This window comes from Hyla sarda, chromosome 1 (genome assembly GCF_029499605.1).
Source record: "Hyla sarda isolate aHylSar1 chromosome 1, aHylSar1.hap1, whole genome shotgun sequence".
In the NCBI taxonomy this organism is placed as follows: domain Eukaryota; kingdom Metazoa; phylum Chordata; class Amphibia; order Anura; family Hylidae; genus Hyla; species Hyla sarda.
In genome coordinates, this window is record NC_079189.1 from 348341178 (window position 1) to 348353970 (window position 12793).

Here is a 12793-nt window from a genome sequence, read left to right on the forward strand (position 1 = left end):
ATGAAGACTAGCTGACCTTTCTTATGTACACAGTACATGGCCGGTGAGGTGAAGAAAACTGTGTCTTGAAGCGTTCTGTACACCGTAAAAGAAGCACAGTGCTACTAGTGCGCAGCTTACTGTCCTATATCCAGCACTAAATCTGCTAGGCAGCCTTCTTTTCATTCAGAGAAAGGGAGGGGAGCACCGGGCCGCACCACTTCACCTCCGTAGGGGTTCACCAAGTCCTCTTGTGGGATGTACGCGTACAGAGTCCCTAAAATACCGGGACGCGTCGCTGCTTGAGAGCGCCCGGTGAATCACTGACAAAACATTGAGGCCTGTGCGCGAGCTGAGCTGCAGACAGTTTTGGCGGGAGTTGAGCTCGTGTGTTCCTCCCCTTTGCCGCTAGTGAGGACGCCGAAGGAGGAGAGCGGAGCTGGCTGCAGGCGGGAGAGAGCAGAAGTGTGGAGTACACAGGCTGCGGCGGGGCTGAGCAATAACAGAGGTAAGAAGACTCCTGTCTGCCATGACACCACTGTACAGCGTTCGGTCCCTCCATTACATGAACACACGGCTAGTGGAGTGGAAGTAGCGGCGAAAGCCATGATGTCTTTGCCTGATGCCTGAGCGGCTGGTATAAATAGCCGAGAGGACGCGCCGCCTCTCTGCAGCCTCCGTTCCATGTAATGTGTTCGGGGAAGAAAGGGGGGGGAGCCCGAGCCATGATCACTGCGGCTGGCACCACACGACTTGTCATCAGATGGGCACATGTTGTGGGGGGACTCTTATAGTGGCGGCTAGGGCTGTATGCAGCATGTGAGCTGTGGCCTGATGCCAGCTTTGTCTTGTTTATGTTTACTCCCATCCAGTGTGGGCCACACAAGGGCTGACTGTGTTGTTGCTCGCTGCTGCCCATGTTACATGGTGATGTGTGAGCCTGTGGAGGGGGTGTGTCTGCTTTGTTATTGGGTTCTGTGTGTGGCATGTATGCCGAAGCCTTCAAGTGGCACGTGTGTAAAAATAGACATGCTGCATTGTGATTGCTGGGCTCACATACTGTACAGGCAGATCTATTTTAAACTGTACTATTGGAAAGTGGTTTCCCATAGCGACCAATCATAGGACAGCTTTGATTTCTTAAACTTCTGTTAAAGTAAAAGCTGTGCTGTGATTAGTTACTATGAGTGACAGACTGTTTTCACTTTAACCCCTTCCAGCTATTGGACATATGCATACGTCCAGGCGAACTACACGTTTGCGCAAATGGACGTATGCATACGTCCAAGCGATCTCCTGCTCTGCCGCAGGCAGCGCAGGAGATTGCCGGCGGGACTCAGCTGTCAGTCACAGCCGGAGACCCACCGCAGCTGCCGGTGCCGCGATCGCGCCGGTCCCAGCAGCATTAACCCCATAGATGGCTTGATCAGTTCTGATCACGGCATCTATGGTGTTTGCAGGGGGAGTGCTCCAACGGCGGCGACGCGATAAAATAAGGGGGATCAGGGGTGTCCAAGACACCCTCGATCCCCCTAAAGGGATAGGAGTGAGATGGCAGGGGTGCCACCCCCTCCTATCCCTGCTATTTATTGGCCGGAGCGACCAACCAATAGCAGACTGGGGGCGGGGGGGTTAAAGTTCGGTCACCCCCCCCCCAAACCCCCCCCCCCCCCCCCCGCTATGCCCACCCATCGGTGTCCGGGCACAGCAGGGTGAACCGTGTAGTAGTGGCGGTGGTCACTTACCCAGCGGCACAGCTCCAGATGACGGTGGCGGCTGTGATCATGGTGGAGGTGAGTATGGCAGCGGCATGTCCGGGAGTCTGTTGCCTAGCAACATCTGCAGGGCGACAGTTTGGAGAGTGGTCTCTAAACTGTGGCCCTCCAGATGTTGCAAAACTACAACTCCCACCATGCCTTGACAGCTGTTTGCTGTGTTGGCATGCTGGGATTTGTAGTTTTGGAAGATGGGGTTCAGGCTAGAGATCACTGACAGTGGTCTCTAAACTGTAGCCCTCCAGATGTTACAAAACTACAACTTCCAGCATGCCCAGACAGCAGTTTGCTGTCTTAGCATGCTGAGATTGTTGTTTTGCAACATCTGGAGGGCTACAGTTTAGAGACCACTGTCAGTGATCTCCAGCCTGAACCCCTCTAAATGTTGCAAAACTATAACTCCCAGCATTCAGGAACAGCAAAAGGCTGTCTCGGCATGCTGGGAGTTGTACTTGCGTGCCTCCAGCTGTTGCATAACTACATCTCCCAGCATTCCCTTTGGCAATCAGTACATGCTGAGAGTTGTAGTTCTGCAACAGCTGGAGGCACACTGGTTGGGAAATACCGAGTTAGGTAATAGGTTCTATTACCTAACTCAGTATTTTCCAACCAGTGTGCCTCCAGCTGTTGCAAAACTACAACTCCCAGCATGCACGTTCTGTCAGTGCATGCTGGGAGTTGTAGTTTTGCCCCCCCCCCCCCATGTGAATGTACAGGTTACATTCACACTGGCGGCGGATTACAGTGAGTTCTCTGCTTCAAGTTTGAGCTGCGGCAAATTTTCCCTCGCAGCTCAAACTCCTAGCGGGAGACTCAGTGTAATCCGCCGTCAGTGTCAATGTAGCCTAAAAACACTACACTACACTAACACAAAATAAAGAGTAAAACACTACATATACACACACTGCCCCCCCCCCCCCCCCCAATAAAAATGAAAAACTTATCCTACGACAGTGTTTCCAAAACGGAGCCTCCAGCTGTTGCAAAACAAAAATTACCAGCATTTCCGGACAGCCATTGACTGTCCAAGCATGCTGGGAGTTTTGCAACAGCTGGAGGCACCCTGTTTGGGAATCACTGGCTTAGAATACCCCTATGTCCACCCCTATGCAAATCCCTAACTCAGGCCTCAAATGCACATGGCGCTCTCACTTCGGAGCCCTGTCGTATTTCAAGGCAACAGTTTAGGGCCACATATGGGGTATCACCGTACTCGGGAGAAATTGTACTACAAATTTTGGGGGGCTTTTTCTCCTTTTACCCCTTATGAAAAGGTTAAGTTGGGGTCTACACCAGCATGTTAGTGTACAAAAAAAAAACAAAACATTTTTGTACACTAACATGCTGGTGTTGCCCCATACTTTTAAATTTCACAAGCGGTAAAAGAAAAAAAGCCCCCAAAATTTGTAACGCAATTTTTCCTGAGTACGGAGATATCCCATATGTAGGCGCAAAGTGCTCTGCGGGCGCACAACAAGGCTCAGAAGGGAGAGCGCACCATGTACATTTGAGGTCTAAATTGGTTATTTACACAGGGGTGGCTGATTTTACAGTGGTTCTGACATAAGCGCAAAACAATAAATACCCACATGTGACCCTATTTTGGAATCTGCACCCCTCACGGAATGTAACAAGGGGTATAGTGAGCATTTACACCCCACAGGTGTCTGACAGATATTTGAAACAGGGGTCTGTGATATAGGGGCTTCCTAAATGCAACATGCCCTCCAAAAACCATTTCAGAAAAACGTACTCTCCAAAATCCCCTTGTCGCTCCTTCGCTTCTGAGCCCTCTACTGCGCCCGCCGAACAACTTACATAGACATATGAGGTATGTCCTTACTGGAGAGAAATTGGGCTACAAATATAAGTATACAATTTCTCAAAAATTGGGTCTGCAAGAACATGCAAGTGTAAAAAATGAAGATTTTGAATTTTCTCCTTCACTTTGCTGCTTTTCCTGTGAAACACCTAAAGGGTTAAAACACTTACTGAATGTCATTTTGAATACTTTGGGGGTGCAGTTTTTATAATGGGGTCATTTATGGGGTATTTCTAAGATGAAGACCCTTCAAATCCACTTCAAACCTGAACTGGTCAATGAAAAATAGCGAGTTTGAAAATTTTGTGAAAAAATTTAAAATTGCTGCTGAACTTTTAAGCCCTCTGGCGTCTTCCAAAATTAAAATCACGTAAATTTTATGATGCAATCATAAAGTAGACATATTGTATATGTGAATCCAAAAAAAAATTTCTTTTGAATATCCATTTTCCTTACAAGCAGAGAGCTTCAAAGTTAGAAAAATGCAAAATTTTCTATTTTTTTCACCAAGAAAGGATGCAAGTTACACAAACATTTACCACTATGTTAAAGTAGAATATGTCACGAAAAAACAATCTCGGAATCAGATTGATAAGTAAAAGCATCCCAGAGTTATTAATGTTTAAAGTGACAGTGGTCAAAAAAGGGCTGTGTCCGAGAGGTGAAAATGGGCTGCGTCCTTTAGGGGTTAAGGGTCATGATTTCATGCGCAGGATTTTTTGCTGCAGATTTAAATTAAACACAGCTTGAAATCCTGCACATCAAATCTGCGCAGAATACTGTACATGGGAATAGACCATAAGGGTCCATTCACACCACTTTTGTGAGATCCTGCTGGGAAATTTCAAAAATCCCAGTATCCTAGCCAGATCGGCTCTGAATCTCATTCATTTATATTGGCTGACCGGAGTCAGATAGCAACTCTGGTCATCTCATTTTTGCCCCGTGGTATGCTACAGTTTTCAGGCCGGCCACAAAACCAGGTACGGGGCAAAAATGAGCTGACCAGAGTCACTATCTGACTCTGGTTGGCGCATTTAAATGGATGAGAATCAGCACCAGTCCGGCTGGTATACAGGAGCGCCCAGTTTTGAAATTTTCGGTTGCCGGATCTGGCTGGGATCTCATAAACTTGGTGTCAATGCACCCTTAAACAGTTCTGATGAAGCTGTCCTTAGCATTTTTAGCCAGAACACCGAAAAAGGAGCAAAGCTTTCCATTATAGTTTTTCGCTGGGTCTATATAGCAGCCAATGCTTTCAGAGCTTTCAATTTATCAGAGCTACTTAACCCCTTAAGGACCCTTGACGTACGCGTACGTCATGACACCCTGGTACTTAACCTGTTGGGGACAAAGGGCGTATGCATACGCCCTTGCGTCCTAGTACTTAAGGACGTATCCATACGCCCATGGGAATTTTGGTCCCTGCCGGGCGGAGACCGGACCGGGGTGACTGCTAATATCGATCAGCAGGCACTCCACGCAAATGCCTAGGGGGGTCATTCCTGAATGTGACATGCCCCCCAAAAACCATTTCAGAAAAACTCACTCTCCAAAATCCCACTGTCGCTCCTTCCCTTCTGAGCCCTCTACTGCGCCTGCCGAACACTTGACATACACATATGAGGTAATTCCTTACTCGAGAGAAATTGGGTTACACATTTTAGGAAGATTTCTCTCCTTTTACCCCTGGTAAAAATTCAATAACTGGGTCTACAAGAACATGCGAGTGTAAAAAATGAAGATTTAGAATTTTCTCTTTAAATTTTCTGCTATTCCTGTGAAACACCTAAAGGGTTAACAAACCTTTTGAATACTTTGAGGGGGTGCAGTTTTTATAATGGGGAATTTGTGGGGTATTTCTAATATGAAGGCCCTTCAAATCCACTTCAAAACAGATCTGGTCCCTGAAAAAATTGGATTTTGAAAATTTTGTGAAAAATTGGAAAATTGCTGCTGAACTTTGAAGCCCTCTGATGTCTTCCAAAAGTAAAAACACGTCAACTTTATGAAGCAAGACATATTGTATATGTGAATCAATATATAATTTATTTGGAATATTCCTTTTCCTTACAAGCAGAGAGCTTCTAAGTAAAAAATAAAAATTTTCATCAAATTTTGGAATTTTTCACCAAGAAATGATGCAAGTATCGACAAACTTTTACCACTAACATAAAGTAGAATATGTCACGAACATAAATCTCGGAATCAGAATGAAAGGTAAAAGCATCCCAGAGTTATTAATGCTTAAAGGGACAGTGGTCAGATGTGCAAAAATTGTCCGGGTCCTTAAGGTGTTAAAGGGGTACTCTGCTGCTCAGCTGTCATGCCCCCTACCATAGACTTGCATTGAGGGGGCGGGACGTGATGTCAGGAGGGGGCGGGGCTATGACAGTTTGTTCCAAGCGCCGAGCAGCGGAGTATCCCTTTATAGGGAACCAATCATCAAAATGTACCCCCTGTAGCCATAAGCAACACTTCCTTGAGCTGTTTCTTACCATATTTCTATTTCCGCTGCCCGATTCCCTCCCCATCTTCTGCTTTCATATTTATCTGTCCTGGGGCGTGCACCTGCAGGCTCTGTACCGGAGGTTTCCTGTGCGGTCGCTGTGCGCTGACGAGTGACATCCTCAATGCAACATCACTGGTGATTGCACAGCGACTGTGCAGGATGCTGCCGTAGCCTGCTGGAGCGCGCCCCAGACAGGTATATATGAAAGCTGGGGATGGGGAGGGAATCGGCCGGTGGGACTCTGGCCCCCCCAGAAGCTGTTGCAGTGAATTTGAAAAGGGGGCATGGCTTCTTGCTCCCCGTGCAGATCTGCGTCCTCTGCCTTCACTCCCCCCAGCTGTAGCTTCGGAGAGCTGAGGGGAGGTGGCACGTCTGCACGGGGAGATGCATGCGGCGCTCTGCAGTATGTATGGAGCGGGCTCCGGATTCCTGCCCGCTCCATACTCTGCAGCCCCCGGCTGTTCTCAGTAGCCGGGGGCTGCCGCTAATAGCCAGCATGCGGCGATCGCTGCGGCTGGCTATTAACCCTTTAGATCGCCGCTAACAGCGGTGTCTAAAGGTACATGTGAATGCTCCCTGGTGGGCTAGTAAGGTGGATCGCAGCGCGATCGCGGGGGGAGATCCACTATAGAGGTAGCCGGAGGGCTTACTTCTGTTCCATGCTGTCCCGCTCTGTCATTGATAGAGCCTAGTCCAGCCAGGCTCTATCAATCGATCACAGAGCACACAGATTAATAGAGTTCAATAGAACTCTATTCATCTGTCTGAGGAATCTGATTCCTCATATAAGTGTAATAGTGTTAAAAAAACAAACAAAAAAAAAAGTTTTAATAAAAGTTTGAAGGACACACATTAACCCAGTGGTCTTCAAACTGTGGCCCTCCCAGATGTTACAAAACTACAATTCCCTAGTGGCCGGTTTTCAAATGTAAAATAAAATATTTGAAACAAAAAATAAATAGTTGATATATGTTAGAGATGTTGTAGTTTGTAAGTACTACAACATATCAAAAAAAAAAAGGTTGGTGGCAGTGGCCATTTAAGGATGAAGCCCATGTTGGCCTTAAGAAATGGGCCAATTTTCATTTTTGTTTTTTTCCTCCTTTTTAAAATCAAGAACCCTTTTTTTTTTTTTTTTTTTTCTTCATCTACAGATCCATGTGAGGGCTTGTTTTTTGTGTAATCAATTGCACTTTGTAATGACTAGAGATGAGCGAACTTAGTCATTTGTTTCGTAACAAACTTCTCGGCTCGGCAGTTGATGATTATCCTGCATAAATTAGTTCAGCTTTCAGGTGCTCCGGTGGGCTGGAAAAGGGGAATACAGTCCTAGGAGAGAATCCACCGAATAGAATTACTGTAACTTCGCCCATCTCTAGTAATGACATCTTTCATTTCACCATAAAATGTACAGCGCTGCCCAAAAAATATTATTTACAGGTGGAAATCTATAAGAAACCGACAATTTTGCAACTTTTGGGGGGTTTGGTTTTTACGCAGTGCACTTTATGGTAAAATTGATACATTATCTTTATTCTGTAGGTCAATGCAATTTAAAACAATACCCAGTTTAGTTTTTCTATTTTACTAATTTAAAAAAAATGCTAACTTTTTTTTTAAACTAAATTGATGTGCATAAAATTGTCATTTTCTGACCACATTTTTATTTATTTTCCCGTATAATGACATGTATGAGGGCTCATTTTTGTGCCGTGATCTGTAGTTTTTATGGGTACCATTTTTATTTTGATGGGACTTTTTGATCGCTTTTTATTTTTTCTCCAATATATGATGTGCTTAAAAATCAGTATTTTCGCTGTTATGTATAAATTTATTTTATTTTTTATTTTTTTTGCCTTTACGCCGTTTACCATGTGGGATCATAAACATTATAATTTATAAATATTATAATACCTGTCAACAAAAACTTTTTACATAATGTAGATAATACCATTCTATGTATATTTGTAATATACATTGGTTCAAAAATATGTATATTTTTGTCCCTGCAGCTATTGCCTGTCTGTCTCGGTAAGGAGACCAAACACAGGAAATGAGGGTGGACAAGCAGGGCTCTGTGGCATGCTCCCGGCTCACACATCAGGATGATTGAAAAACCAGGAGTCTGCACAGAGCCCTGCTTGTCCTGCCCCCACTTCCTGTATTTGATCTCAAACAACAAAAAACGTGGTCTCAAATGGCTGGAGGTGCTCAACCCCAAATGCGGTTGTACATTTATACTGGGGGAGCAGATCCTGCCCTTGTAATCCGTTGCTAAGGGCGATCCCCGGCATAAAAATGCATACAATGGAGGATGCCTGCAGCGGACTACAAGTGCCACAATAGAATCCTACACCAGATAGACGGTGTGGATGTGTAACAATTAGAATAATACAATACAGGAATATGGGTGCACTACTGTGGTAGATGTATACAATGACATTGGCTATCCCTCAACACTGATGTTAAAATTGAGACATTCACCAGTGTATCCTTATATGAAGGACATACAAGAGCCTGCACACCAACGCCAAGGTTTCTCAAAATGGCGCGGGACCTAACGCTAATCCTACCTGTGCATGATAAGCAAAACGGGCCAGTGGCCAATTATGGCAGCATTCGGTCGACTCACAACCTCCTCCCAGATACGCTCAGGCGTGACTGAGCACACATGCAATGGGAGGAGGGAGACAAGTTGTAAGCCCCACCTAAATTGCCTAATATGGGTGCATAGCCTCACAGATGCTGCCTTAATGCTGCCTTGAAGATATTCAAGGCGCATTCATTTTGGAGTTTACACACCTCCAAGTATAAAATTTAAACAAACAACAAAAAACGTGGTCTCAAATGGCTGGATGTGCATTTATACTGGGGGAGCAGATCCTGCCCTTGTAGTCCATTGCTAAGGGGGATCCCCAGCATAATATTTAACATCATTGTTGAGGGATAGCCAATGTCATTGTATACATCTACCACAGTAGTGACCCATATTCCTGTATTGCTGTATTTGGTCTCCTCATAGAGACACACCAACAATAGCTGCAGAGACAGCATTTTTTACCCAAAATACACATTTTTCAACCAATGTATATTACAAATATACATGGTATTATCTGCATTATATAAAAATTGACAATAGGTACACTTTAATAGTTTGGATATTTACGCACTTGGTGATACCAAATGTACATTTTTTATTTAAAATGAGAAAATAATGTTTTTTGTTTTTTTTTTATTAGGCAGGGCTTTGTATAATTTTAGAAACGTTTTAATTAGGGATCAGGTGATCAAAAAAGAGCAAAAAAGACCTCGCAAATGGCGCTGCTGGTTCCGTGGAGATGTAGGAATAAACCAAAATCCAAGTTGGAATATTGTAAAAGCTTGTGGATTTTATTGCAAATGAATAAAACCAATAAAAGCAATAGCAATAAAAGAGTGATATAAGTTAAGATTACGCGTTTCGGGGGAGCCACCCCCTTCTTCAGATCAGTATGCATACTGTTGGCATACTGATCTGATCTGATCTGAAGAAGGGGGTGGCTCCCCCGAAACGCATAATCTTAACTTATATCACTCTTTTATTGCTATTGCTTTTATTGGTTTTATTCATTTGCAATAAAATCCACAAGCTTTTACAATATTCCAACTTGGATTTTGGTTTATTCCTACATCTCCACGGAACCAGCAGCGCCATTTGCGAGGTCTTTTTTGCTCTTTTATGATCACCTACTCTCTCCAGGAGACGGTTTTTACCTCACCTGTTACCTCAGGCTCAGCAGCGGCTCCGGCTATTTTGTAACCCGTGCATTGGGTTGATATGCAAGTTTAATACTTGCTCTAAGGTGAGCAGTTACTACCTAAGGGGCCTGCAAGCCCCGCACCTACTTCCCTTCCTTTTCCCTCAACCACCCAACGGTATCACACGAGGCGCCCTCTCTGGTCTCTCTTTTTTTCTCCCCATACAGGTTAATTAGGGATCGACCAATATTGATTTTTTTTTTTTTTAGGGCCGATACCGATAATCTGGTACCTTTTCAGGCTGATAGCCGATACCTTATACCGGGATATCGGCCATAACCTCCACCGATTATCGGTCCTAAAAAAAAAAAAGATATCGGTCGATCCCTAATTTAAAGCGCCCGCTTTAAATAATTGATCTGCAGCAGCTTCTGCCCCACCGGGCAATAGCCGATACCTTATACCGGGATATCGGTATAAGTTATCGGCTATTGCCCGGTGGGGCAGAAGCTGCTGCAGATCAATTATTTAAAGCTGGCGCTTTAAATTAGGGATCGACCGATATCGTTTTTTTTTAGGACCGATACCGATAATCGGTGGAGGTTAGGGCCGATAGCCGATAACTTATACCGATATTACGGTATAAGTTATCGGCTATTTATCCCCCTGCGACACCGCTGCAGATCATTGATTTAAAGCGGGCGCTTTAAATCAATGCACTGCAGTGGCTTTTGCGGTGCCATAGACCGCCGCCCGCTACTCTCCCCCTGCCTCTCCGGGGATCCTATCGCCGCCACCCCCGCACCGCTGCCGCCGCTCCGCGCCCCCTACCGCCACGTCGCACCCCCCACCGCCCCGGCCCCATTGCCTCCCCCATCCCCAGTTTTATAATTACCTGTGCCCGGGGTCCACTCTACATCTGGCTCCGGTGGCGTCCTTCTGAGCTGTCGCTGTGCGCACTGACGGTGACATCACGTTGCATACGTCACGACACTCGTCATTGCGCACAGCGTAATGCAGGACGCTACGCCGTGACGTCAGGTGCGTCGCTGCGCAGCAGCGTCTATGCTGCGCTACTAGGCCGGAGCCTGCCCGGAGTGGAGAAGAGCACCCCTGGAGAAGGACAGCCCGTACCGGTTCACCCTCCACCCGGAATGCCGCCGGACACTACAGGAAAGATGGATGGCCCGGACCACCCTGACAGGTAGGGGGAGAGAAGCGGGTGGTGGCGGCGGCGGCCTATGGCACCGCAAAAGCCACTGCAGTGCATTGATTTAAAGCGCCCGCTTTAAATCAGTGATCTGCAGCGGTGTCGCAGGGGGATAAATAGCCGATAACTTATACCGATATTACGGTATAAGTTATCGGCTATCGGCCCTAACCTCCACCGATTATCGGTATCGGCCCTAAAAAACGATATCTGTCGATCCCTAATTTTAAGCATACTTTTTATTCAATTTAGTTCCTTTTTTTTTTTTTTTTTTTTTTGTTTTGTAGTACAATTGGAAAGATATGTCAATACAGGTATCATTTTAGTTGTATTGACCCGCAGAGTAAAGATAACATGTCAGTTTTACTGTAAAATACAATGTAAAACCCTGCTGCAATCACAAGTTATAAGCCAGTGATGTTGGCAGCAGTGCTCTTCACTCCCTAGTTTGCTACTCTATCCGAATCATTCACTGCTTAAACTGAATGAATCTGATCTGATTGACAGCTCGGGAGTGAGGCATGCACTTCACTGGCTTTGATTTTTCGACCTTAGTAGCGATCTAAAATGTTGTCACCTCATGCTGTCATTCCAAATGGCAGTAACGTTTTAAACACTACATAAGTCTAGAAAACCACTTCAACAATCTTTAATTGGCAGGTGGACTTATTTTTGCCTTTTCTTTTTAGGTACATTCTGGACTTCTGGAAATAATCTTATTCTGCCACTGCCTGATTTATCCCAAGACAACATGACTCGTGACTTCAAGCCTGGAGATTTAATTTTTGCCAAGATGAAGGGGTATCCACATTGGCCTGCCAGGGTGAGTTAGATGCTTTGATACCTTATCAATTTATTATTTTCTTTTTAGTAAAGGTTTGTCTTTTTATTTTTTATTTTTTTTATGTATTTAAATTTTGCATTTTAATGAAAAAACACCACCGACCGACTAGGTGGAACAAGATAAAACCTATATAATAACAGCCTCCTCAGGTCCCAAAGACAAGCTCCATTGCAATAACAGGGATGCAAAAAATGCCATTAGGACAGAAGAGCACATCTGAGACCAAACCTGAGGAGGCCCAACACAGACACAAACACTTACATATACACAAGCACACATCCCGTTAACCCCAACATATCTTTACTTCTGACTACAGTGGCATAATAAGAGCCTTCAACCTCCTTCCACTTTGACTTTCAGACAAAGCTGGGATATCAGCCACCCATTTGTGAAAGGCTTGTGAGAATGGGCTAGGCCCCAGTGTCTGAAGGAGAGCATAGGACTGAGAAAGGGGTTTATAAAGATCCGTAGTGCCAAGGAGAAGCTCCACATCTGAAAACACGGGTAAAAGTCAGGGAGCCAAACTGTCTAATATGAAGATATATTTATAAAAGGCATTTCCAGGGATGCTATAATGTTCATTCATATCCGAGAAGGATAAGAAAACCTGGTCCTCCCCAAACAAGTGGATCATAAATTTTACACTGAGAACCCCAGAAACTTGCCTCCTGTAACCAATGCAGGTGAGATAAATGTACGTTCCCCCACGAGGGTGCCCTAGGAGAAACCAGAGGTTGTGGAAATTTACTTGACACCACGGACCACACTTCAGCTATAGTTTACAGGTATCACTCTCAATCTTCCTTTCCTATTTCCCTTCAGAGTGTATTAGTGAGAGCTTCATAGGAACCCATAATTGCACCAGCCAGGGCTGTCGCTGAGTTTGACAGATCCAGATCGATCCACCATGCTG

At 45.1% G+C, this 12793-nt stretch overlaps 1 protein-coding gene across 1 annotated transcript in view; it reads left to right on the top strand.

Annotated features, from left to right (window-relative positions):
• Nucleotides 1-274: 274 nt before the first annotated feature.
• PSIP1 (PC4 and SRSF1 interacting protein 1) overlaps nucleotides 275-12793 on the top strand; it is a 135621-nt gene continuing 123102 nt past the window's right edge. Inside the window, exons 1-2 of the mRNA XM_056521122.1 lie at nucleotides 275-487; nucleotides 11726-11859. Coding sequence (XP_056377097.1) covers nucleotides 11788-11859 — 72 coding nt within the window. The 5' untranslated portion in view covers nucleotides 275-487; nucleotides 11726-11787. The remainder of the gene's footprint in view (nucleotides 488-11725; nucleotides 11860-12793) is intronic.